Source organism: Numenius arquata, chromosome 16 (genome assembly GCF_964106895.1).
Source record: "Numenius arquata chromosome 16, bNumArq3.hap1.1, whole genome shotgun sequence".
NCBI classification, from domain to species: Eukaryota; Metazoa; Chordata; class Aves; order Charadriiformes; family Scolopacidae; genus Numenius; species Numenius arquata.
This window is the reverse complement of record NC_133591.1, coordinates 580,037-604,327: the sequence shown is the minus strand read 5'-3', so window position 1 is coordinate 604,327 and position 24,291 is coordinate 580,037. Positions and strand designations below refer to the sequence as shown.

The 24,291-nt window shown below is 42.9% G+C and overlaps 1 protein-coding gene across 1 annotated transcript in view; it reads right to left on the bottom strand.

The window, feature by feature from the left end:
• Window positions 1-22,878, bottom strand: part of MAPK1 (mitogen-activated protein kinase 1) — a 33,413-nt gene extending 10,535 nt beyond the window's left edge. Inside the window, exons 1-4 of the mRNA XM_074159876.1 lie at window positions 22,507-22,878; window positions 7,329-7,511; window positions 5,875-6,064; window positions 1,145-1,261 (exon numbers count right to left, since the gene is read on the bottom strand). Of these exons, the coding sequence (XP_074015977.1) occupies window positions 1,145-1,261; window positions 5,875-6,064; window positions 7,329-7,511; window positions 22,507-22,649 (633 nt within the window). The 5' untranslated portion in view covers window positions 22,650-22,878. The remainder of the gene's footprint in view (window positions 1-1,144; window positions 1,262-5,874; window positions 6,065-7,328; window positions 7,512-22,506) is intronic.
• Between the last annotated feature and the right edge of the window lie 1,413 nt (window positions 22,879-24,291).

Below are 24,291 nucleotides of genomic sequence, written 5' to 3'. Positions count from 1 at the left end.
GTGCCTGGGTGACACAGGGGCAAGTTCACCTCCAGCAGCCCTAGCTCTGCTCCCCCTCAGCCAGCTGCCCCCTGCCCCCCCTGTAGCCAGGGGCTGCCAGCAAAGGGCAGACACTCTGCTCAATCCACAGGTCTCAGGATGTCACCACCCAACCATTGGTTTCCAAGGACTGCACTTCCAGAAGGAATCAGGCGATAGGCCAGGAAAATTGTAAGTTGACCAGCTCTTAAGAAACACACAAAGTATTTTCTTGTGAAAGCTGCTGACCGATGTCTGTGGGTATCCAGAAATAAGGTTAAGTTGCCCTATGTTTATGGCCTCAATGCCAGTTTAAAATGTAAGAAGCTGGGGGGAAGGGGGGAACAACAAAAACCCCCACCCACAACACCCCAAGGGTCAGACAACTGTTTTCTAGAAGCGCATTAGACACGTTATTGCCACAACAAATCCAACCCAACAGCCACTGAAGCAGTGACCCTACAGAAACAACACAGTCTTTGAGGAATATAAAATACAGACACAGATGTCCCATTTTGGTGAAGGAGCACGTGGCTGTAGGAGCTAGCAAAGGCTCTGGAGGGTACCCGTTACCCAGACCAGGCAGGGACTGCACACCCATTACAACAGCCACAGAAGAACATACGGTAATTCCAAGTATAAAAAACCCAAAGGGATGATTTTATGAAGAGTAAGGGAATGCAATTAAGATTGACACACAAAGATGACCTGCCTTCAGAATCAGATTCACCCTCATTATACATTCTATACCTAAATTGAGATGTCAAGATAATATTAAGGCAACATTTGCAAGCCCTGATGAAGACAGTAGTAAAAAGCTCCCATTACTAGTACTTTTGCTCTGCGGAAAAGCTTCTGATGGGAAGAAGTCTCGTGATTGGCAAGGAACTGGACACATGGGAGCTCACACACACCATCACTTGGTTTAGTATCCAATAATTGCATCTGGAATCACTAACCTACTGCAGTGCAAAGTAGCCTTTGCACTGCAAATCCTTTACCACTTTTCCTCAAGACCCTGCATGTGTTTGGATCCTAAAGCCACAGAGGACCAGGGAAGGAGAACTGGTGCTGACTAGTGAATAACCAGCAGCAGCCACAGCACACAGCGCACCGTGGCTCTCACCTTAGAATTCAGCATGATTTCAGGAGCCCTGTACCAGCGTGTGGCCACGTATTCTGTCAAGAATCCTGTGTGATCATGATCGGGATCTGCAACACGAGCCAGTCCAAAGTCACAAATCTGGTTTTAAAGAAATTTAAAAGAGAAAAAAAAAAAAAAAAAAGCATGAGACATACAGCTTCCAATACTACAATATTACTAATTCACCATTCTCCAGCCCATGATGTTAACACCTACAAACACAGTGATGGGAACCTATATTTATAGAAACAAATTATTGCACAAAGGTTAAGAAAAACATTTTGGATTAAGTACAAAAAGTATCCAATTAGGCCAATGCCGGGAACAGGAAGAATAAACGGTTTGGGAAGAAAAGATGTTCCTGGTGCACAATTTATGTTCCACTCTGGGCTTACTTAACACCTTCTCTGCTGGAGGTGGCAAGGGACAGCTGCCTCCTGTGCCACCAGCAGCTTACACAGAATCAGCACAAATAACCAGAAGAGTCTCCTGTAAAGACAGAAGTGAAGAAACTGTAGAGGACACCTTAATGGACTTCAGACAATAATTATGCAGGCAGACAAAACTTGTGCAGAATTATAGCACTACACCTAAGCAAAGTGCTATAATTTGTTATTAAGACAAAAGAAACACTCTGGTCCAGTGAGGAGAAAGAACAGAATTAAAGAAGGTGTCTATGAATCTCTCAAGTAGAAAAATGTACATGGGATGGAAAGGAAGATTAATTGCAAAGAGAGCTGATTAAAATGACAAAAAGCTCCTGCTGAGTAGAGCAGAAAGGGGTGAAGCAGAACAGAAGAGAAAGGCACCAAGGTTTAGCTGCAAGGAGGAGGCTCTGTCCGCTGTCACCAGCCGGGCAGCAGAGGGAAGGAGGAGAGGGCAGGGTCCTGCTCAGGTCCCAGTGCCAGGCACAGGGGCTGACTCTGCCTTGCTGAGGGCAGGCAGCTCCTGCCCTGCGGCAACAGAACCCATTCAATGAAGCAGCTGCCCTATTTGGGGAAAAAAAATAAAATTGTGTGTCCAATGTGCCTGTTCAAATAATTGGTAAAAGTCAAAGCAGCAGGAGAAGGTTGGCTTCTCAATCTTAATTAAATCTGAATTAAAACAAAAGAAGAAAGAATCTGAGAGTGCAACATAATGACAGGCAAAATTTTATTGGCATTTTGACTAAGTCATAGCAGAGAATAAAAACCTGCATAATGAAAGACCCAGGTGTGTCAGTCAGTGCTTCATGCCTTGCAGAGAGAGAACAGATGCTACTGAGAGACAAGTCATAACTTCCCCACTGAATAAATAAATAAAATGCCAGCATCCTCTATATATATTTAGCTTCCGCTTGTTCAAAGCAACATTCTTGTAGTCAGTATCAGGTATGCTTTGCTTTTTTTTTTTTTAACAGAGATGCCTTAAAATTGGATGAAGCTGTCAAGCAGGTGGGAAGATTTATGAGGATCACGTACATATGACCATTTACTAAGCAAATGAAATACTACTAATACACTGAAGTATCTGAAGTTGCACCACATAGTCTGTGTGTGTGTAACGTACATATTTGTAGAGAAGGAAAAGGAGAGGCTTCCATTAAGTTTAGCTGTTAATTATAAATTCAAACAGTTGCATCTCGAGAGCAATCAGTAAAATCCTGAAACAAACAATAACTTGCAGTCTTCCTCAAAAAACCCCTCTCTCATCACCTTCCTTTCAAGCCTATCAAAGTATCTAACAGTTCTTGGATGTTTAATACTTGGGAGTATTCCCTATGTAGATAGAAAAGCACAATAATATCGATGTGCTATGTTAATGTTTTAACCAAGTGAAAGCAGCAGGTTGTGCCAGAGTAAGCTGGTACACTGAAGACACTGCAACACACCAGTCGAGAATCTGTTTAAAATAACTTTGACCTCATTTTCTGAAATATTAATGCCACTTGCCTAGGAAAATTATACGGTCACGATAGTTTTTACGTAACATTTAATTTACAGAACTGTAAACCAGGTCAAACTGTTGGATGCAGATAATCATGAAAGAATGTGAAAAATATTTTTTAAAATGTTATCTAGTATTTTTGAGTATATTCCAGCCTGTAGCATGTCAGTATACATTAATCTCACTCGTGGGAAAGACGCCACGCTGCAGAAGAGACAACCAGTATCTGTATCACCCAGGACTCTCACTGGAGAGAGATTCCAAGGCAGTAGTTTTCAGAGACTCAAATCTAATCTTTCACTGAAAATATGTATCAAGAGACAGTAGTTAGGTTCAATTATGTACTTTCACAAACTTTCATTCCCTATGTGGTAAGTTATATTTAAGGTCTCACTTAAGTCTGTAGCATGGCCTAAGGAAAGAGAAACAGCTTTAGGTTCCGCACGTCTGCCCTCAGCCTTTCAGCTGCTTAGGACTAGCAATGGGGATCTCAGACAAACTGTGTCAACAGAGACTCACCCATTTCTTTCCTACAACTGGAATCTATGACCCAGAAGTCAAGATCATGTTCAAGGGAGAAGAAAGAAGCAGCTCTTGTTACAACCTGTAGGACTCAGAGCTCCAGAAGAGGTGAGCAGCTCTCTCAAAACACCATTGAAGAAAGAAGCTAACAGCATTACCACTCAAGATAAACAAACTTGCTTCTGAAAGTGTAATTTTGAGTTGTTTGCTTTAACAGCATGCCGTGTTTTGAGTTTAAGTACAGTAACCAACACTGGAAGCACGTACATAGCTGATGTACAGACTGGCACAACAGCCCTAAAAGAAACAAGTTAGTACAAGTTCAGCATTCATCAGCCGAGGCCCAAGCATGTACTAGTTTTCTCTCCAGTTCTGTTATTTAAGCTTTAGATGCAGCATTAACACAACACCAGAGTTCCCTTTAGATTATGAGAAAGCACATGCTGTGTCGCACAGACTCCCCCGTTCTGCACGAGGAAGCACATATTGCAGTGACATGCTGGTTTGAAAATCCTATAAAGAAATTGGAAGAGTACTCACTATGGTCATATTGTATTATTTTGCCATACAGTGAGTTTACCTGCTTTTTCATTACCATCTTGTGTTAAAACATTGCCTTTTATTATTTTATTGCCATTAATTGTACTCAACACAGCGCCACACTGAAACTGTTCTTTCCTGCTTCTATGGCACAGTTGTCATAGATTTTTCTCCTTTTCTTTCATGAAGAGGTTAATCCCTCGAAGGGCTCTGCTGTAACAGCTGCTGAAATCCAATGGCAACACCCAGAGCGGCCAGTGTAGCAGGACCACGCTTTAGGAAAGGCTGACAAGCAGCAGTGGGAATGCAAAGCAAACTGAACGTGTAGCCAGCATTCAGAACGGACCAGTGTATGAATAGCAAGGACATGCCTTGGAATTGAGACAAACTTGTGTGGCCAGCAACTGGTTTATGCTTTGAAGAGGGTATTTTTGTTCGGTTTGTTGTTTTTTTTTTTTAAATGAGAAAGCTAGAGCTACTATAAAAAGCACAGTGTTATTAGGTGCAGAGTATGCAACAAGCACAGCTGTATCACGTCAGATCAAAGTAGTGTAAGCTCCGTCCTCTCACTCCATTAGTGGCCACCAGCAAATACACACCACACAGTCTAACAGGGATCACACTCCTTCCCTGCTCAGCTCTCCCATCTTCCAGGGACTCACCACCATGGGACTCAAAACCAGACAGAGCATTCAATAGCTTTTTCTTCTACCAAAGGGTTTGGTGTTCTTTTAAGTCACATTATCTGGAATACCTACAGTGCCCTGTGGTACCAAATTCCACAGCTTAACAACGCTGCAAAAATCAACTCCAATGTCCTTTCACCCTGAGCGTGCCACCTGCCCCTTCCATTCCCCCTCGGCCCCCTGCCTTTTCATAGGTAAAGACAGGGAACAACTGCTCTCTATTCACCCTCCCTAGAACAATTTCATCAAGTTCTATTGTGTTCTTGCTTTTCCTCGAGCAGTATCTTCCAGCAAAGAGACCCAGGCTAAATAGCTCTTCCTGATATGCAGAGAAGCACTTTGAAGTCCTGATCTCCTCATTTTGAAAGGGTATCATACGGAGAAGCGTGATACCTATGATCACACAGAACTGAAGACTCAAAACCAAGAGAAAGGTATAGAATGGCATGTTTTCTGTTTTATTCTCTATTTCTGTTCTAATCCTTCACACTTGGTTTGCTTTACTGAATGCCACTAAGCATTGAGCTGACATTTTCCAAGAATCATAACAGCTCTAAGATCATCCTTCTGTAACATTAACTAGTACAGAGCCCGTCACTGGAAATGTAAATTAGAAATGTTCTCTCTCCAAGCAATTGCTGTGCGCCTAATCAGTGCTGAATTTCAGATGCTATTTTAGTTACTCACTAATATGAAGTCCTATTCCAACACTGAACAATTAAGAGTTTAAACACAGAGAAACCAAGACTTGGAATATACACAGTTTTGAGTTTACTTTCTAGGTAAACACAATTCTGCTTTAGATGAGTATTGCCACCCAGCTCTCAAACAGGCTGTTTCAAAGTCAGCCTCCAGATGGAAACAGCGATGCGCTCATCAAAATAGCATAACAGCGAGTTCTTAGCCACTCAAATCTTAATAATCATTTTATCAAAACCAATAACATTTTGGCAATCTTTCCAGGAGAAAAATCACATTAGTCCCCAGTAACAAAACCACACACATGGTTATAGCAGGTAGTAAGAAATTTCAACTAACCTTGAGATCACAAGTGGTGTTCAGCAGCAAATTCGAAGGTTTGAGGTCACGATGAAGCACATTGGCTGAATGGATATATTTTAACCCTCTCAGAATCTGGTAAAGAAAGTAACAAATGTGGTCGTTGCTGAGGTGTTGAGTCTTTAAGAGCTTGTAAAGATCTGTCTCCATAAGATCTTGCACAATGTATCTGTCAGGCATGAGATGTAAGGCAGCAAAACAAAGGTGGTGTGGTTAGATACCAACATTCAGTACCAGATCAAACTTCTGGAACAATTTTTCTCTCGTTTGTCTGTTTCATGACAATTATGAAACTACGTAGCTGCTTTTTGCTTTACAAGTTTTGAATAAAGTCAATCCTGTTATATGATGCAGCCCTTTACAGAATTAAGAAGCACCAGCATGTGGTCCTCAAATTAATCATCATAAACCTCTATTTCTTTATCTTAGAGCCTGATTTTTATTGGAATCTAATATGATCAGATTCCTATCCTGCTTGCCAAGAAATAAAGACCGATTTTCAGTTTAACGAGTAATAAGCTTCTGAGATACTTGCTTCCAGTTACATAAAAGCATGAAGGCAGAAGTTCTGATCATTTCTGATCAGTCTTCTCCAATACCTCTCCCAAAATGCAGCTGTTGCTCTCCTTTACTATATCTGTATTATGCTACATTGAACACTCCTTTGCTTACCAAAATTAAATCCTAATATTTTCAGATGATTTTATTCTAAGATTGGAATGAACATAAAAGGGATATTTTTTTTCTGCTTTGGCAGGAATAAGTTAAGTAAAATTTTCTTCTCCCTTAATTCAATTTGGCTACAGAACCCTTGAGGTGTAGTTCCATGATCACTTTTCACCGAAACAGGATTTCGTGAAAACACACTACTAGTGCCATTCCAGCCAGGCGTTCTCATCCTCTCCTCTGGGTACTCAGGACTGGATCACACAACAGGACATCCTCTCACAGGCAGCACACGCTTACCTTAGTCATTGCTTTATTTCAATCCCCTTCCCCCAAGACGTACCCATTCTATTGTTTAAGAAAATTTTAGATGATTATAGAACAGCTTGGCCATTTTATTTTATCCTCAAAGCAATCAGATAGTTCTAACAACAGCTCTATTGAGAGCAAATATAGTTTTAGGATTAAGTGACTAAACTAAATCATCACTACAATGTTGAGTTCTTTGCCTTGGAAGATAGAAAGTAACATTTTTTTTCTTTTCTTAAAAAGGAACAAACAAAACTAGTGTTCACCTACATATCAGATCTATGTATCTATAAACCTATCAAACACTATGAACTTTCAATTTACAGTAATAGAAGCCAACTTTTATTAACGTCTAGTAAGGAAGTAAGGAAGAGGGTGAAAAGGGAGAAATGATCAAAACACAGAAGGCAGCAACCATCACTAACTATGCAGAGTAACTTCAGACTTTGAAAGGATACACGTCTTTCATTTGTTCAATAGTCGGAGCTCGGATAATATCATTTATTCCAATAATATTCTCATGCCTGAAGCGCAGCAGGATCTTAATCTCTCTCAGAGTTCTCTGGCAGTATGTCTGATGCTCAAAAGGACTGATTTTCTTTATAGCAACTCGAACTTTGTTGACGTTATCGTAGGCAGAACTAGAATAGAATCAATAACATTAGTTATACGGAATATTAAATTAATTCAAGTCAGAATGCAAGAACGTGAATTCAACTGAATATAGGGGCGGTGCATTTGTTTTACATTTATTTTTATCAAATAAAGAGAGGCAACAGCGGCACATATCTTTTAGTTTGACAAACAAAACATTGTTGTTCTATCACCAGCATATTTGGGTACCTAAAGGCCATTAGCATTCCCAGCTGGCTTAGAGCCTGCTCATTCTCGGGTACCTGAACAAAGAAAGGAGCATTCATCATCTTTATCAGCCCGTGGAACAAACAAGGTTGAGTCTTTTCTATATGCTGTAATCAAGAAGTTTGAGAGAAAAAGTTCATCTGCAGTTAACCCATTCACTTTGGGGCACACAAAAGCCTTCAGAAATCATCTTTCAAGCAGTAGAATTCCACACCCTATGCCTAACTCCTGCAAGTAATTCCAATTGCCACAACCTTCAACCCCACCTAGCTATGCTGTTGGCACCTCCATGAAGAACAGACATTGAAGAACAAAAGGGAAGGAGAATTTGTGAAAACACCTTTCCAAGCACAATTCCAAAGATAACAGAGGTCAAGAAGAGGAAGAATGTATCAGAGGACACAGATGAAGCAATGGCAGCAGCAGACCAGCGAGGCAATGTGGTGACTGTGACCCGTGTTAATGAACACTCTGGCTGCCACTCTTACAGTACTGGGGTTTCAGCTCAGAACAGCATTCCTTGCTACACCAATAAAGCAGTGTTTCTGTTCAAAATGCCTACGCATTTATGAAGAGTATCACAGCCTAAGCCTAGTAAAAAGGCTCAGTAAGACAGAGAGAGTTTTCTAAAATTTGGACTCAGGTTATTATTTAGTAAAAACATTATAAATTCTTACAAATTTTAGGACGTTTTCTATGGTCTTGCTTATATGAATGACAAAGCATCCCATTATAATAACTTTTCTTTATATTAAAAGTATATGTAATTTAATAAATTAGAATTTAACTATGAATAAATGATTCTTGTTCCTTTCAAATTTCTTTTGCTCATTACTGCATTGCTTGGAAACTAACCATTTCTGCTAGTCTCAAGCATTTCATATAAAAATATAAACATACTAGCCAAACAGACTTTACATTCCACCAATTTTCTATAATCGAGTCCCAGAACATTCTTTGATACCCTGTTAATTGGCCTCACTCTGCTGAAATAGACAGGTATCTGGCGATCAGGTAAAGCTGAAAGAAATATGAAAATCCAATTAGAAAAGGCAACCTAGAAGGAATTCAAGTGCCTGGCCTCATCAAGGTTCTTCTACCACCAAGCAGTTTAATGGTGCAACAAGGTGTTTTTGGGACAGTACTGTTACCACTGTATGCACAAGTGTTTAACATGTCTCACTTTCATTATTAAAAATGACATGGAATTTGTGCAGGCAGTAAGACCTTCATACAGCGCGTGCATACACAGTGACATCCTTTTTGCAGGATTTTTCTGCATAATTGCTTTGACCTGTCAGCATCCACAGCTCGGGTCTATAACCACAGACAGACTGCACTGTTTATTTGCCTCTACAAACACCCAGCTCAAATGCTCCACAGGCTGCTTTGAAATTCCACATGCTAAACAAGTATTCATTACAACTACTGCTGTTACAAATGTATAGATACCGCATTAGCAGTTCCTAAGTCCCAAAACAGACAGTAACAAAGTGCCACAAGCGGAACTTGGCATAGCCTTAAAGAGCGTTTGTCTTCTTAGTTAATCACCTGTGGTGTTTACAATATACCAGTAAGGTAAGTCACAAGCAGAAAACAAAACTAGAAATAATTCTGAAGAGTGAACAACCTGTATTTCGGAAAGAAATGAAAGAAATCTATGGACTATTTATCATTATAAACAAACCTCCTACCCTCTTCTTTGTATTGACTTTAGCGTATTTTTCCTCCCCCAATGCAGAATCTTACTTCCTTTCCAAGTACTGGACAGCAGCAGCTATGCAGAGCAGAAAAAGGCAAAATGCCAATATTTACCAATTGATGCTGCTTAAATGAAAGCTCCTAATCTCTCACAATATTTGATAAATCTCTAAGTTATTGCTTCTCAAGCAAATGTTGGCTATTGATGAAAAAACATGCATCTTTCCTAGTACAGATTCACTGAACTTGAATCCATCCATTAAATATACCAAGATTTGCTCTCTTGTAGCTGTTGTACTTACAGTTCTTAAAGCATTTTCTTAGGAAAAGGGTTATGCTGTTATTTTAAAAAGGATGGGTAATTTTGCATTCAGATGGTTCGACTATGAAACACATGATTCAGTGTGGAAAAAAAATGACTATTTGCAGTAAAGATGCAATCAATTTCCTCTCCAGCGTACATTCTGCACAGTCATTTGTCTGTTGGTATCAGAAGATCTCACCGCACTGATGCAGCCACGCATGCATTGCTGTTACCACTGCAAAGCCTCAGCTAAGGAGAGCAAAACCAAAATACGACCTAGTTGAAACATTAAAAGGGACACTGGATTTACTTCTGTTGTCACACTTTCTGAAATATGAACTTTTCTGTAACTTGATTAAATGTATGAAAGATTATCTCAATTCCTATGAGCAAGAAGCTAGTCATACAAGCAGTGAGGTACACTTGCTTATGCATAGTATTTTAAATATCATGCATAATACAGGTACCCAGAGAACTTGTATTATAAAGTTAACAACTATTTCACATTCTCAGTCACAGCCCTCAAAGCAAATATGGCTTTCAGCAAACTCTTTGACCCTTTAAAAAACAGTGCTTTTTCAATTTGACGTGTGCTATAGGAAACTGCGAAAGCTACAGAGTAGCCTGAACTTCAGCAGAACCGACGAGTCGTGTTCTCTCACGTATGTACACTACAATCAGATACCTATTTGGCCTATGAAACCATCTAGCAATATCCGTTTCCCTGCCTAGGAAACACCGTAAATCAACAACGGGGTGTCCTTTACGGGTCAGACTGCACCACTTCCCACAGCTTTCCCCATTCCTCACAATCTCCATCCACCGTCAACACCAGATTTACCCACTACTCTCCAGAACTCTGCTGCAGAAAGATGCTGCTCGTAAAGTGTCCATTTGTAGTGTTCGCAAATGAAACAACAATAAAAAATGCAAATCTAACCCCTCGATGCACTAACTCACTGCAGTTAATATAACAGCTTATCACTTAATGCAGGATTCATCTTGCTTAGCCTTAGCTAGAATTAGAGATCTAATTTTACAGCTAATAATCACCTGTGCTCCCCCTACAGTCCAAAAGGAACAGCTCCACACATACATCCCAGCCACCACCCAGCACGTCCTAAATTTAGATTATTTGCATTCTGGAAGAGCTGCCCCAGCGTGCAGAGCCTAACCTCGCTGTCTAGACTTCCAGCTTCCACTACATCTCACAATAGCTTCTATTTCCACTGAGGCAGTTAACCGGGACTCCTTCTAAAGGCAAGAACCTCCCATTAGCCAGACTTTTTTCCAGAGAAGATAAAAATCTGTGAAGTGGGAATAACAGTTCACATACTAACAACTTTTAGAGTGCAAATTTATAGCTTTGAGTTTCCAATCATTAACCACATGTACCAATCACTGCACATAGAACTTTTCCTTTAGCAGCCTGTGTGTCATTCACATTATGATTAATCTAGTTCCTGACACTTTAAGTATTCAGAAGGAAGGATTTATTTCCACCCCAGTGATGTGCAGCTTCACAAGCTGATGCAACCATTCAGCTGTGAGTGCTATTTATCTGTAATGTGATAAATTTAAATATAGATTTTGCAACTGCCCAACTCTAGTATATGCAACTTTATTCCTATTTCAAGCTGTGGTTACTATCTGGTGACAACCTGCAACAGCACCGTTATTTAGATACTTTTAAGACACCACGTGAAAATCAACACAAGCCCTAGCAGTACAGTTTATCATTCCTAACATTAAGTATCTTGTAAATACATAACAAAGCCTTGACTAAGTAAAACATCTTGCACAGCTGTACAAAACAAACAAATGAGCATTTATAACCTCAGAGGTTGCGCCACACAACTTTTAAAGGCAGTGTTTCATCCTTCTACTGCTCCAGTACCAACTTCCTTTTTAAAAGAAGCCCAGGGTGGGGCTGCTTCCAGATGCCATGCCCAGAAAGTACCACAGTATCTGAGCAGCCTGCAGAAAAGCACATGCTAATTGCTCGGACCAACCTCTGACACGTAGCCCCTCTCCCATTTATTCCTTCTCCAGGAAGGAAAGCTTTTCACCAGGCAGATCGGGACGTGTGCCAAAGCTTAGCTCTGTCTACCCACAATGGCTGCTGCGTGTTCTTCCACCCATTGCTATTCTTCCCGTGTTCCATCTGGGAGCAGGGCTGGACAAGTGAGCGCAAGCTGCAGCTGCCGGCAGGAGAGGAGCCAGCTCCTGGCCGTGACCACATCCCACAGAGCTGCTTCTTCACAGAACCGTGGAAAAACAACTGCCCCATCCTCAGTGCACTCTTCTGCCACGCTGCAGGGCTCACCCCACCACGGGACCTCCTGCCAGCTCTTCCAGGATTATTCACCTTACGGCTGGGTCACAGCCTGCTCTCAGCACACACAAAAACACATAGTGCTACCGGCAACATCCTAATTAAATCTCGACACAAAAGACTGATTTGAAGTTTAAAAGGGATGTTCTATCAGTAGCTTTGTGTTGCTGTGGAAACAAGATTCCAAGGGCATATCCAGGGATAAGAATCTTTCTGAAATACTGAATAATTCTGTTTGCAACCAGGAGAGGAAAGGCAAAAATAATTCCCAGCAAACAAGGTGATCTATGAAGATCTTTAATCTTTTCCTTCAGTCTACATTTAGCTCAATTGTGGACATTTCTACAACATGCTGACATTTATCAAGTTACAATGCAATAGCTTAAACTTATTTTTAAGACTGCTGTAAGAAAAACTAACACAGTAACAACCCACAGAACCATAACAGACTGGTCGCTACAGTCTTTGGGGGTGGGGGAAGGTGGTGTTATGGGTGCAGATTTGTGGAGGGGACTGTTTTGGTTTTTGTTTGTTGGGTTTGTTTTGGGTGAGGTTTTTTTTATAATCAGGTATCAACCCTTCAGATTCTTCAGAATAATTAGTTTCTGGTTCCAGATGATTAAAATACAGGGAGCACCTACACTGCTTTACCAAAGAGAAAAGACTAGAAAAAGGATAAAAGTAGTCAGTTTCAGGTTTGAGGACATCCAGTAAGGTGTTGTGTTTGTATCGCTGAATATACTTTTTGTCCCCAGCCATAAACACCTACACTTACTAGAAATATTTGTTACTTTGTTCCATTTGTTCATAATATTTTTGATCATTTGGATGGAACCTTCCAAAGCATTACACTTTTAAACTATTTAATATTCACATAATAATGACTTAATAGTTTAATTCCTTAGATCACTCCTAGTATTTTGAAAACAAAAAGCTAGTCATGCAAAATGGAGGCTGTTAAATAAATTACTTTCGCCAGCTCATAATCCTGGGTGTGGCAGAGCAGAAGATTTGTGTTTTGTGAGCACCTACTAAGCAGAACTATGAAGGGCAGCAATTCTAGAACTACACCTTAACTTTTGTATTAGAAAAACATTAGCTATTTCACCCGAGGTTCTGTATTTTTAGCTAAAGATGTCATTTAACTTCACGGTGTTTTGATCAATCTTAGTTGTTTGAAAAAAACAATCACTTCTCTCGATCTCCTCTAATATGTATTTTTGCTTCTGTACCTTTACCTGTGAACCCCTGTGCCTTCAAATCATCATATACGTCTACTGCGTGCCGCTGCAGTTCAAGCTGGTCTTCAGAAAATAGACAACTCTTACTAAATTTTAGTATTTTGTCTGCTTCTTGCCTTCCCACTTACCCTCCCCATTTTAGAGGTTTGCAGGTTCTCCGCTGCCAGTGTTTCCTTTGATAGCAACTATGCCAAAGTGAATATTCGGGCAAACTTCACTGTTAGGTTTAAAGGCCCTTTGGCTATCTGCAAAATAAATCCCTGATTCCAAATGCACCCAATTCTTTTGATAAGATATTATGATATTTAATATCACTTTCTTCTCTCTGTATAAACTTAAAGACAGCTCCCGGGGGAATCAATTTCAGGGTAAAACTGTAAGAGCTCAGCAACATCTGAGACAACCTAAGGGCTCAGTGAATGGAAAGGAGCGGCTGTGGTTCTCTCTCTTTTTTGTGCCTGACAGCCCTGCCCCTTTCTCACTTTTTTGGTTGGAGCAGCAGCTTTCTCTGCAAGAGTTCAGAGAACTGAACAGCTCTAAGTCAAAGCAGCTCATGAACAGGAATAGTAAAGAAGTCTTTACCTGTGTATTCCTGTTCTCTTCCTGTGTCAGCACTAGCACTCACAGGGTTTTGCATCAGTCATATCAACTTACCACCTTTAAATTTTATTTTTTACGAAGTAACTTTTCAGCTAAATGAGTTTTCCAACACAGCTAACTCTAGAGCTGCGCAAGCAGCAGCACAAGAGGAGAGGAAGGAAAGACATGGCCCGAGGCAGGGAAGGGAATGCTGCCCCTTCAGAAGCAGTACAGCATGGAAACCACAGCCTGCCTAGGCCCAGCGGCCATGAAGGCTAAAGCTCCACACACGAGCTGATGAAGTGCTGACTTCCTCCTCCTCTTCTCATGGCTTCTCCACAGGCAACACACCGCCAGGGAGCCAGCGGCAGGAGGTCAGTTATGTGAGCAGCGTTACTGCAGGGCCTGGGACACAACCGCCACCAAGCAGGCACTGTCCGAGTGCAGGGAACACATCCCGCTCCAGGAAGAGGCGAGAGCACTCCTGGAGAGCTGCCAGTCCCACCGAGGCTAACAAACGCCACCCTGGGCTCTACTCTTTTGTCTGATAAGATTCTAATTGACTTACATCCCAAATACTCCTCCTAAAGTCAGACTTAGAAAAAGGGAAAAACACAAGATTCAGACATTTACTATATTTTTCAGTAATCAGCTTATTTGATTCCCACATGATATAAAACTTCAGAAGAGATAGCTCACAATATTTCAGTCCAACAGAAAATAAATAAATAAATAACTGAACAAAATCATTCATGCATACTTAGAAGCAGAGGTTTTCCTAAACCTGTAGAAACATCAGTGCAAACTGAAAATTCTCACAAAGCGCTAGAGAAAGCTCAGTGCCACCATCCACTCTGCCACGGTTAGTTCAGTATTCCACTTGCAAAACAAAACCAAAAGCCAAACCACCAGCACCAAGCGTGCATCTCGCCACCATCAGAAGTTACTTCCCTTCAGTATCAGCTTACAACGCAGTTTTTGCATGTCTTTTCCATCTTTTTAAAAAGACGAGCCAAGAGTAAACCTTAACCCCTCGATATATTAAGAGCTTTGCTCAGACAGGGTATCAGCAGTAAGACATGTTGGCTACTGTAACTAAAAGGAATATATTTCACAATTATGAAACACTTAGAAAAATTGAATATAAAAATCAGCCTGAACGTCACTCAGGGTTCTCTGCACCATCCAAATCCCAATAAAATCGAGCAAATTCTGGACTGAAGCAGTTTGGGGAAGTATTGATTTGCCATGCTCAAATGACTTCAAGTTTCACTCAGGACACATCAGCAATATTTGGAGGAGAAAACTGCCTTCCCGCCAAACAAGTGAGAAGGTACTGCAAAGACAGCTGCTAATTTTAAGGAAAACTGCAAAATTAAGTAATTGCATATTATAAACTGTAAGCCTAATTGCAAGTTGCTGGTACTTAAAACATACCCACAACACAGAGGAATTACTTTCTACCATGTAACAAAAACTCTCATTTGCATTCTAATCACCACACAGTATTTGGGTATTTTATGAAAATTCTCTTAAAATACAAAGAAAAACTTCCAAGAGGAGAGATCTTCCCTTAACAGAACTCAGGTTGTTGTGATCTTAGGTACTGCTAAACAAGACAGGTAAGTAAAAACACACGCGCAACTCCAGCAAAAACAGGACTGTCGCGAAGATTCTGCCAAAATCTAAGGGAATGATATTTCTAGTAAATATGTGTATGTGGCTTTCTACAAGCCATATATACATACACACGCACACACAGAAATCAGGATTTTGCCCCCCAGGATGCTCTGCAAGAGGGACAAACCTCGAGCCTGCTGAGGGGGTACCAGAAACCTCTGCTTGCCCAGCCATCTACCAACATCTCACCAAATAACCCCATCGCAATTAATGACATCGATTGCTGCCTGGATCTTACTCATCTGCCTGGTCAAAGCTGATCATGCTTATTTGGCTTTTAACCTACCTTGCAAATAGATGAGTTTGTGAATAGCTTCTTTCTATATCCAAAAGTTGTAATATAGCAAAGGAAAATAAACTCCCTTCTGAAAAGGGGATGCATTCACCAGCAAACAACTCTTTCTAATAACTCACCTAACAATTCATAGACTCTGGGTTTGACACAGATAAAATCACCTGAAACAAACTACACTTTGCTGCATTTCACATATACTATTAATTTAATTTACCTTACAACACAGTAAAAGTTATATTCTAAAATTTATTTATAGCTTCATATGCTTCATTTGAGCGATTCAGACATAAAAATCAAATACAACTGAAATAATATAATAAAATGCTGTAGAATTTGGGGGTTTTTTCAGGCATTATTTGAAAAGTTCTTAAAATATCTCACTTTAAGAGCAAGTAAAAGTATTTTCTAGACTGGCAGAGCAACACCCAACTTCCCCCATTGGCAGCGGCCGCTCACAGGGATGAAGGCTAACCACAGACCGGGCTGCGTTCTCAGCCAGCAGGGCAAGGAAAGCGATTACTGTTGAGAAGACACATCTGGAATACTGTGTCCAGTCTTCCTCTCTCCCAGTACTGGAGCAAGTCCAGCAGAAAACCATTAGGATGCACAGCAGGCTGAAGGACATGACATACAAGAAAAAAAAAAAAAAAGGAAGGAAACTGGGTTTGTATAGGCTAGAAGGGGGGAAAAAAAAAAAAAAAAGAAGAGAGTGTGAGGAAAGGATCTAATTGCTGGTTTAAGTCACATAAAGGGGGATTACAGAGAAAACTGATCCAGACTCTTCTCAGAGGTAAGAAGCACAAGGGACAAGAGGTGATGGTCCCAAGTTGCATCAAGGGAACCTCTGATGTTTCTAAGGGCAAAAGTTTCATGGGGCAGTTGGTTAAACACTAGAACCAGAAGATGCCCAGAGATGTGGAGTCTCCGTCCCTGGGGATTTTGAAAATACCGAGTGGACAAGTTGAGCAACTTGATCTAATTTTGACATCAGCCCTGCTTTGAGTAGGAGGTTGGACTACCCAATCTCAGAAAGGCTCTCTCAACCGACATTATTCTCTGAAATATTCCACAGCAAGATGTCATAAAACATTTCTGTAAAATATCAAATGGATCAGTTAATTTCATTTCTAGATCACAGCTGAAAGCTATGACAAACCAGCAACATAAAAAGCATTACAAAAATTACTACGTTGGCGAAGTATTAGTTTTCAACTCAAGTTGAGCTGTACAACTACTCAGTTGGTTTTAGCGCTTCTGTGGGCCATAGATCCCACTCCTAAACAAGGAGCTCACTGAACTAACAGAGCCTGCTGTCCTACAAATACACATTTCTGGTCTCGAGAGTACCAATAAATCCATCCGTGAAACTGGGGCATCTGTCATGTCTCTTTCAGGGAATCTGACTTCTCGTATGTGACCTCCTGATGCAGTCACCTCCCCAGTGGAGCAGCACACAGGATCTCCTCACTCTAGCAAAATACCTATTTTTAAGAAACTTGCAGAAACTTTCCATCTTTAAGACTTCTGTCTGTCAGATTTGATGGAAGGCAGGCAACAGGTTCAAGAGCTGTACGTAGGGGCACAGGAGACAGACTGATGCAATGACATACAGATACTATGAACACAAAAGCCTTATTTTCTTAATAAATCATGCTTTAAAATAATAACACAAGTTATCTCTATCTGTTTCCATGGGCTAGATCATGCTATGTTAAGAAAATGTGTATTTATTTATAAAATGCAAGTGTCCCCGAGCCGCACACTTCACCTCTGAAGCTAGTATCCCATTCCTTTGGGCAGAGAGGAGAGGTTGGTACCTCTCATGTCTCATCAATCTCAAAGACAGCTCCAGTGGGAGCAGGGCGCGCTGCTGTCCCAGCCCAGTGCCTGCCGCACAGCTTGCCCACCACTCACCACATCACAGGGAGAGCAGTAAAAGCAGCTCCATCCGCTCCTTTCGTGTTCCCGCCTCAGGTTAAGGAAGTGCTACAAGTGTGAGTGACTGAAGGGAAGCACTTACCTCGGCCTTCTCCCCGGGGGAAGAAGCTGATAACCAGCCACCAATTACACTCCCTAATTCTCTGCTCTGATCTCTGCACTGAGGAGGACCTGTCGGGGTTGGATAACTTCTATCAGCTCCCCGTTTTCCTTATCACACAGACCAGAACATGGTGATTGCCAGGTACCGGCACCCAGACCCAACCTGTGCACACATAAACAAGGACAGGAATCTCTACACTCGCTCTATCGATACAGGGTGCTCTCTCCAGATCAATGCAATAGATAACAGAAGAAAACATTATAGGCTGTTTCTGATCTTTGCCACTAAGCAGTCCACCCCAGATCACCAATCTGGCCCTCACAGAGGGATGCAAACGCTACCTTTCTGTGCAACGTTGGACTGTCTCAAAAGAAAATACTATGCAACCATTGATCCTATCAAGTTTTCTATTTTCATCTTTTAATATAAAATATCTACACCTTGCATATCATTCTACTTCGGATTTTTTTCCTGTTTCAAGCCTCTTCACTCATACATATACTTCTCAGATTTCATTTTAAATGATCTATCCTGTAAAAGTAGGGCTCTTCCTTGAGACAGCAGAAAGGAACAGAGCTTCAGAAAAACTACTGCCTAATGTGTTAAATATTCTTTTCAGTATTACTTTGACATTCATCTTTTGACTACCTTAACTTCCAATATCACTCTTCTATAGCACATCAGTAAAACAAAGATGTTTGTAACAACCCAGTCAAATTCAGGCCAAGAAATGCAAGATTTGAGCTTCAAGATTTCCTTCCAACTGCATTCATGTTTATTATTTATATGCAGTTATTTGCAGCAATGATAATACTTCAGATAAGCCCGATGACAAAAAGGACTTCCAAAACCCAAAATATCCCTATCACGCTCCCATTCACCATTTTTTTCCAAAGAATAACTTATTTTAAACTGTCTAATGATCATCCTTGCCAAATTACCACTGACCAACTGGACAAAGAGCAATTCACACCAGAAATTTAAAGCTCAACACAATCATATTTTTATTGCTATTTTAGTGCATTTAAAGTACAGCCTGTTAACAGGTTGATTTTGGGTGGGTTTTTTTTTTGCAAAAAGAAGAAAAACAAACAAACAAACCTACACACATTTGGGAAGGAGACAATCTCAAAAACCTTTCACGCTTTATTGTGTCTGAAAGGTAGTTTTGAAACTTCAGACTTGGTCTGAAAGTTAGTCCCAGCTGACTCTGAGGTCGACAATCCCCTATCACTGAAAAAAGAGAAAGTCACATAAAGAACTTCACACCAAAGCCCCTCAAAACACCTCTTCAGCAAAAGAGAAGAGGAAGAAAAAATAATAAACACAACATTTGCATACATTTGGATAAATTAATTCAGAGTCATAAACATGACTGTATGACTAAATTGCTTAAAGACTGTCCTGCAGTCCTATAAAGTGCTAAGGATTTTGGCTAAGATTCTATTTGCACTGTGGTTTTACAGGCAGAAATACTGAAAACAAAAAAATAGGTTGGAAGGTGCCACTGACATGGATATTCACTTATTAACCACTGCAACCCCAGCAACAAAACTGCCGAGTAAGACACAAGTCTGTATCAAAGGATGAACATTTCTGGCAGTTTAACAGGACATTAAGATGGGAGTTTGCCTGATAACATTCCTTTTCTGCTTACAAAGCTGAGAAAGTGCAACCACAACAGAGCTGTAAATATACTGCTCTGTTTAGTTTATTTTTACTCAAAACCTGATTATGTTAAAAACAACTGCACTAGGGAAAAGAGTTAAATGCCTTTAAGGGTTTTCAGATCCAGATGAGAGAACATTCGCATAGAGTCTATTCAGACAACATCTTCCTCTATTTCCTGTGCTGTTATTTCATGTTGTGATCAATATTTCTAAAACATTATTCTCTCTGCTGCAAAATCAAAATGGAAGACTGACGGTAAGAGCACTATCCTAAAAATACTTCATTTGCCCTTTTATTCAGTAATATAATTAAAAGAATTTTATTGTTTTCAACTCCCTAATCCAGAGATACCAAATTACGAAAAACAAGGAAAAGAGTGATGGATTTTAAGAGTTAAGTCACTTGTTTTCCGTGTAACGAGCCTTATGGCACAGTGCACTTGTAAATAACTAGCAACTCCCAAGTCGTACACATTAGCTGTGGGTCTAAAACAAAACCATCAGAGCCTTCTCTGCTTCCCTTCATTAAAGTGTACAAATTGAAATGGATTTTGCAGTTGCGGGAAACATCTTCATCTGCACACTCATAGCTTGCCCTCTACCCCGCCCCCCGAGGGAGAAGCTTCTGCAGATCCTCACTGCATTAGCAATCGAAGCATGATAAGAAACATGTAGTATTAAACTGCATATCCCTCCTTTGATTGGTAAGTAATCTTATTTAATCGGAGTAGCTTGTATGTTAGGCACTACAATATATTACAGTTGCTATGGCATTTAACTACAAGTGCATCCAACACTCACCTTATCGAGTATACAATATAAACTAAGACTTTGTTCCCTGACATTTCACACCCAAGGCAGAAGAGCAATAATTAAGAGCACAACATATCGAATTTAGTACCTCACATGAATAATTTTAGAGTAGAAAACACAGGAGCCAAGTGCATATTTCAACTGAACTGGAGACTTAGATTTTTTCTTAGCAATTCTGTTCATAGCAGACACAATGTATTAGAATAAGTTTTAAAATAAAAGATAACCTTATATAGCTTTGGAGGAGAAACAGTTTCAGTATATAACTTAATGACATACCATTTGGAGGGGCAGAAAGTGGCCCCGTTTCCCTGTATCTGCTCCCTAGCACAGTGATGCCAAAAAAGGGCATCAACTGCCATCGTACTGCTTCTTGTAATCTCTGATCTGTGGCGAAATACTTCAGCTTTAACATGTTGTCTGTTAAACACCCTGTCGATATGAACTGGACAATACACAGCATACACGTTGGAAGTACTACTCCCAAGAACCCTCCTAAATCAGAGTGCAAGTGTAAACCAGTGCAGCCCATACCGAGGTTATCTGCCCTGGTTTACTCGCCCTAGCTCAGATGATAAAGTACACCATAATAAAATACAGCTCGTACCATAAGCTACATTAACAAGTTTTAGACTGGATATATTGCTGTGATTTCTAACACTAAAACAATAATAAAGATATTTTTACACCATAAACAGGATTTTTGATTTACATTTTGAAGGTTCTTCCCACAGCAAAAAAGCGAAGGCCACAGCTCGAAACTTCGTAAGGGAAGCTCATCTCCCAGCTAAGTTCAGGCCCAGATGAAAGCTTCCACCCTGAAATGCAGGATGACTTCATCTTAACAGGCCAGCACAATTCAGTGACTGTACGCAAAAACCTACAGCTATAAAAATCTGTAACATACAGCTGAAGGCTGTGAAGAGCCTTTGCTGAGAAATGCACTAGTTTACAAAAGATGAACCGTCAGAGAGAGAAACGAATGCTGATAAAGCTTTCATGAAGTCATAGCCTGTAAATCTCATTTAGTATCTCTGGTCAAAAAACATGCTGAAGAAACAGAACCAGTGTTAGAAGAAAGTTGACAAAACGATAACAAAAAAAGTTTTTCATCTGCATCCCTTAAATTGTTTCATAAGTAAGGTTTTTTTTAAAATCTGTTTTACTAATAGAAGACAGAATAAGAAATCCTGAGCAAGGTCACTGAACATGTCAGATTTATAACCCAGTCACTAGATACACCGCCACAGAGCATCATCCCAACTCATTTAGATTGCTAAAAAACCCCACCTCACACTCTCGATCCACTTACTTTACACTTTCGGTATTTTGCAGTTCATTGACCTTGCTCTTTTAAGACTAGTATTAACCAAAGCAAACACACACGATCGCTTTCTAGAGAGACCTAGTACAAGTCTTCATGATACAAAATAGCCAAGCGCTAGAACGGCTGAGGAGAACCTTCCCCTGCACACATGTTAATTTACACACCAATCTGGCAGGCTATGCAGCAGACAGCACGCCCTAAGAAAAGCCAGGTAGGGGCTGCAATTTGGATGCACAGATTCACTTTTTTTATCAACTGTGACCCCGAGGACATGCAGCCAAGGGAGCCTTCGCAGGGGCACAAAAGAGAGACGCGGAACTGCCAGCAGGATTTTACGACCTTTTCCCCTCTCTGAACGCCTACAATCACACTACAGACGGAGAAAATAAAGAGAGCAACCAACTCCAGAGGCAGGGACAAAAAAAAAATCCAAGAAAATAAGCGCAGGACTGAAAGGAAACGAGACGTTCAGCTGCACCCACCGAGGGAGGAAATTTGGGGGGGCGCGGGGAGGGGTGCGGCAGGGAGGGAGGGGAAGGGCGATGCCGGAGGGACAACTCGGGAGTACGGAGGGAAGCACAGAGCCGAGGGGAGCGAGGCAGAGATGCTGGAACCCCGACCTCCCCTCCCCCGAGAGCAAGGCCCGGGCCTCTGCCCCCTGCAAGGGCGGGCCGGAGCCCGGGGCCGGGCCGCGGGGCGGCCGCGGCCGGGCAGGGCGGCGGGAGGGAAGGAGGGAGGGAGGGAGCGGTCGAGGGCGCTGCCCCGCCGGGCCCGGCAGCCGGCACTCACCACACCATGCCGTAGGCCCCCTCGCCGATGTAGGAGAGGTTGGTGTAGCGCGGCCCCACGTCGAACACTTGGCCCCGCACCATCTCCGGGCCCCCGGCGCTGGCAGAGCCGCCCGCGGCCCCGGCCCCCGACACCGCCGCCATGTTGTCCGTGCCGGGAACCGCGGTGAGTGGGTGCGGGGGGGGGGAGGGGGCGGAGGCGGGGGAGGAGGCAGGCGTGGGGCGCGGAGAAGGGTGCGGGAAGGAGGAAGCGAGGCGCCGCCCGCTCGGCCGCGCTCCGGAGCCGCCGCCGGCCCAGGCCCCTCAGCGCCGTACCCGCCGCGGCCGCTCTGAGGAGACGCCGCCGGCCGCGCGCGTGCGCATCGGCCCGGGCGGGGGGAGGGGAGGAGGGGCGGGGGCTCGCGCGGAGGGAGCGGCGCGGGGGGGCGGGGCCGGACGCGGGATGGGGGGGGGCGGGGGCGGGGGCGGGGCCGGGGACTGCGGTAACCGCAGCCGCTGGGGAGGGGGCGCGGCGCGCGGGTCACGTGGTGGGCGTGGCGGCGTTGCGGGCGCGCGGCCGCCCGGCGCCATTAGAGGCCTCAGGTGGCGGCGGCAGCAGGAAATGGCCGGGCTCGGGGTAGGCCCGGTAGGTCCCGGGCCTCAGCCCACCCACCTGCCACCGACTGCCCGCCCGCCCGCCGGGAGGCCGCAGGGCCGGCCCTGCCCGCGTGGTGCCTAGCGAGGCCCGGGCGGAGGGCCGCCAGCCGCAGGCCCCGGCCGGGCCGTGTGAGGGCAGAGGGCCCGGTGGGTACCGGCCTGAGGGGTGGCGGGACCCGCTGGTGTCCTCCAGCGCCGGGTCACTGCACGTGAACGCCAGTTACTGTAACAAGGGCAAGTTTATTTCTGACGTTGCCCAACTCCAGTTTTGCAACCCCTGGTTAGCATATTGTTTTTATACGGAGTTGTGTTGGCTGTTGCCCCTGTAAGTGTAAATAAACCGGAGGCGGCTCTGAGGGGAGGTGAGGGTGGGGCGGGCAACGGCCGGTCCCTGCCAGCCGCCGTGCCTGTCTCTGCTGTTCCCTGCAAGGCTCCCTTCTCCCAAAATAGCTGTTGCTTGATCTGGAAGTTTGCAGAGGTTATGCACGAGGGTATTAACACCACTTTTGATTTTTTTTTTCCTGCAATTCTGTAATGATCTTCACAAGTATAAAACCCGATATGAAATCCTACTGCCGCTTGCTTTAACCACTATTGCCACAGCTGCTTGAAGCATGCTTTATCTTCTGTCCTTTGAAATTCCATTCAACTATGTATCTTTATATATCCTGGCATGGCCCTGTCCCCACATTTGTACCCGTCTCACTCTGCCAGTTGAGTGGCAGAGCGTGGCATCGCCCAGTTACCCCTTGATTATCATGCCTTTTTCTTACAAGTAGTTCCTAATAGTGTGTTCCTATCTGACTGCTCAGCCGGGAGCTGTGACGTGACTGTCCCCTTGCTCTCGGGTTCTCACCCCATGGACTTTGCCCTCTTCCAGTGTCTCTCAGCTCCGCTCTCTCTATTGACACTCTCACTGCGGAGGTCTCTGCCTTAAGGGTGTCCCCTTGATGTTCTCCCTCTTCCTTCTCCCACCTGCCGGGGGGGTCCTCTCTGGCATCCCACCCCCTGTCACCACCTGCTGCCAGCGGTGTCCATGTTCCAGCAGTCTCTGGTGGAGCAGGAGCATCCCTGGTTGGGGAGTGCAGCTGGGTCCCCGGCACAGACTGACCTGGCAGGGCCTGGCCCCTTTCGTGGGGTGAGTGTTGTC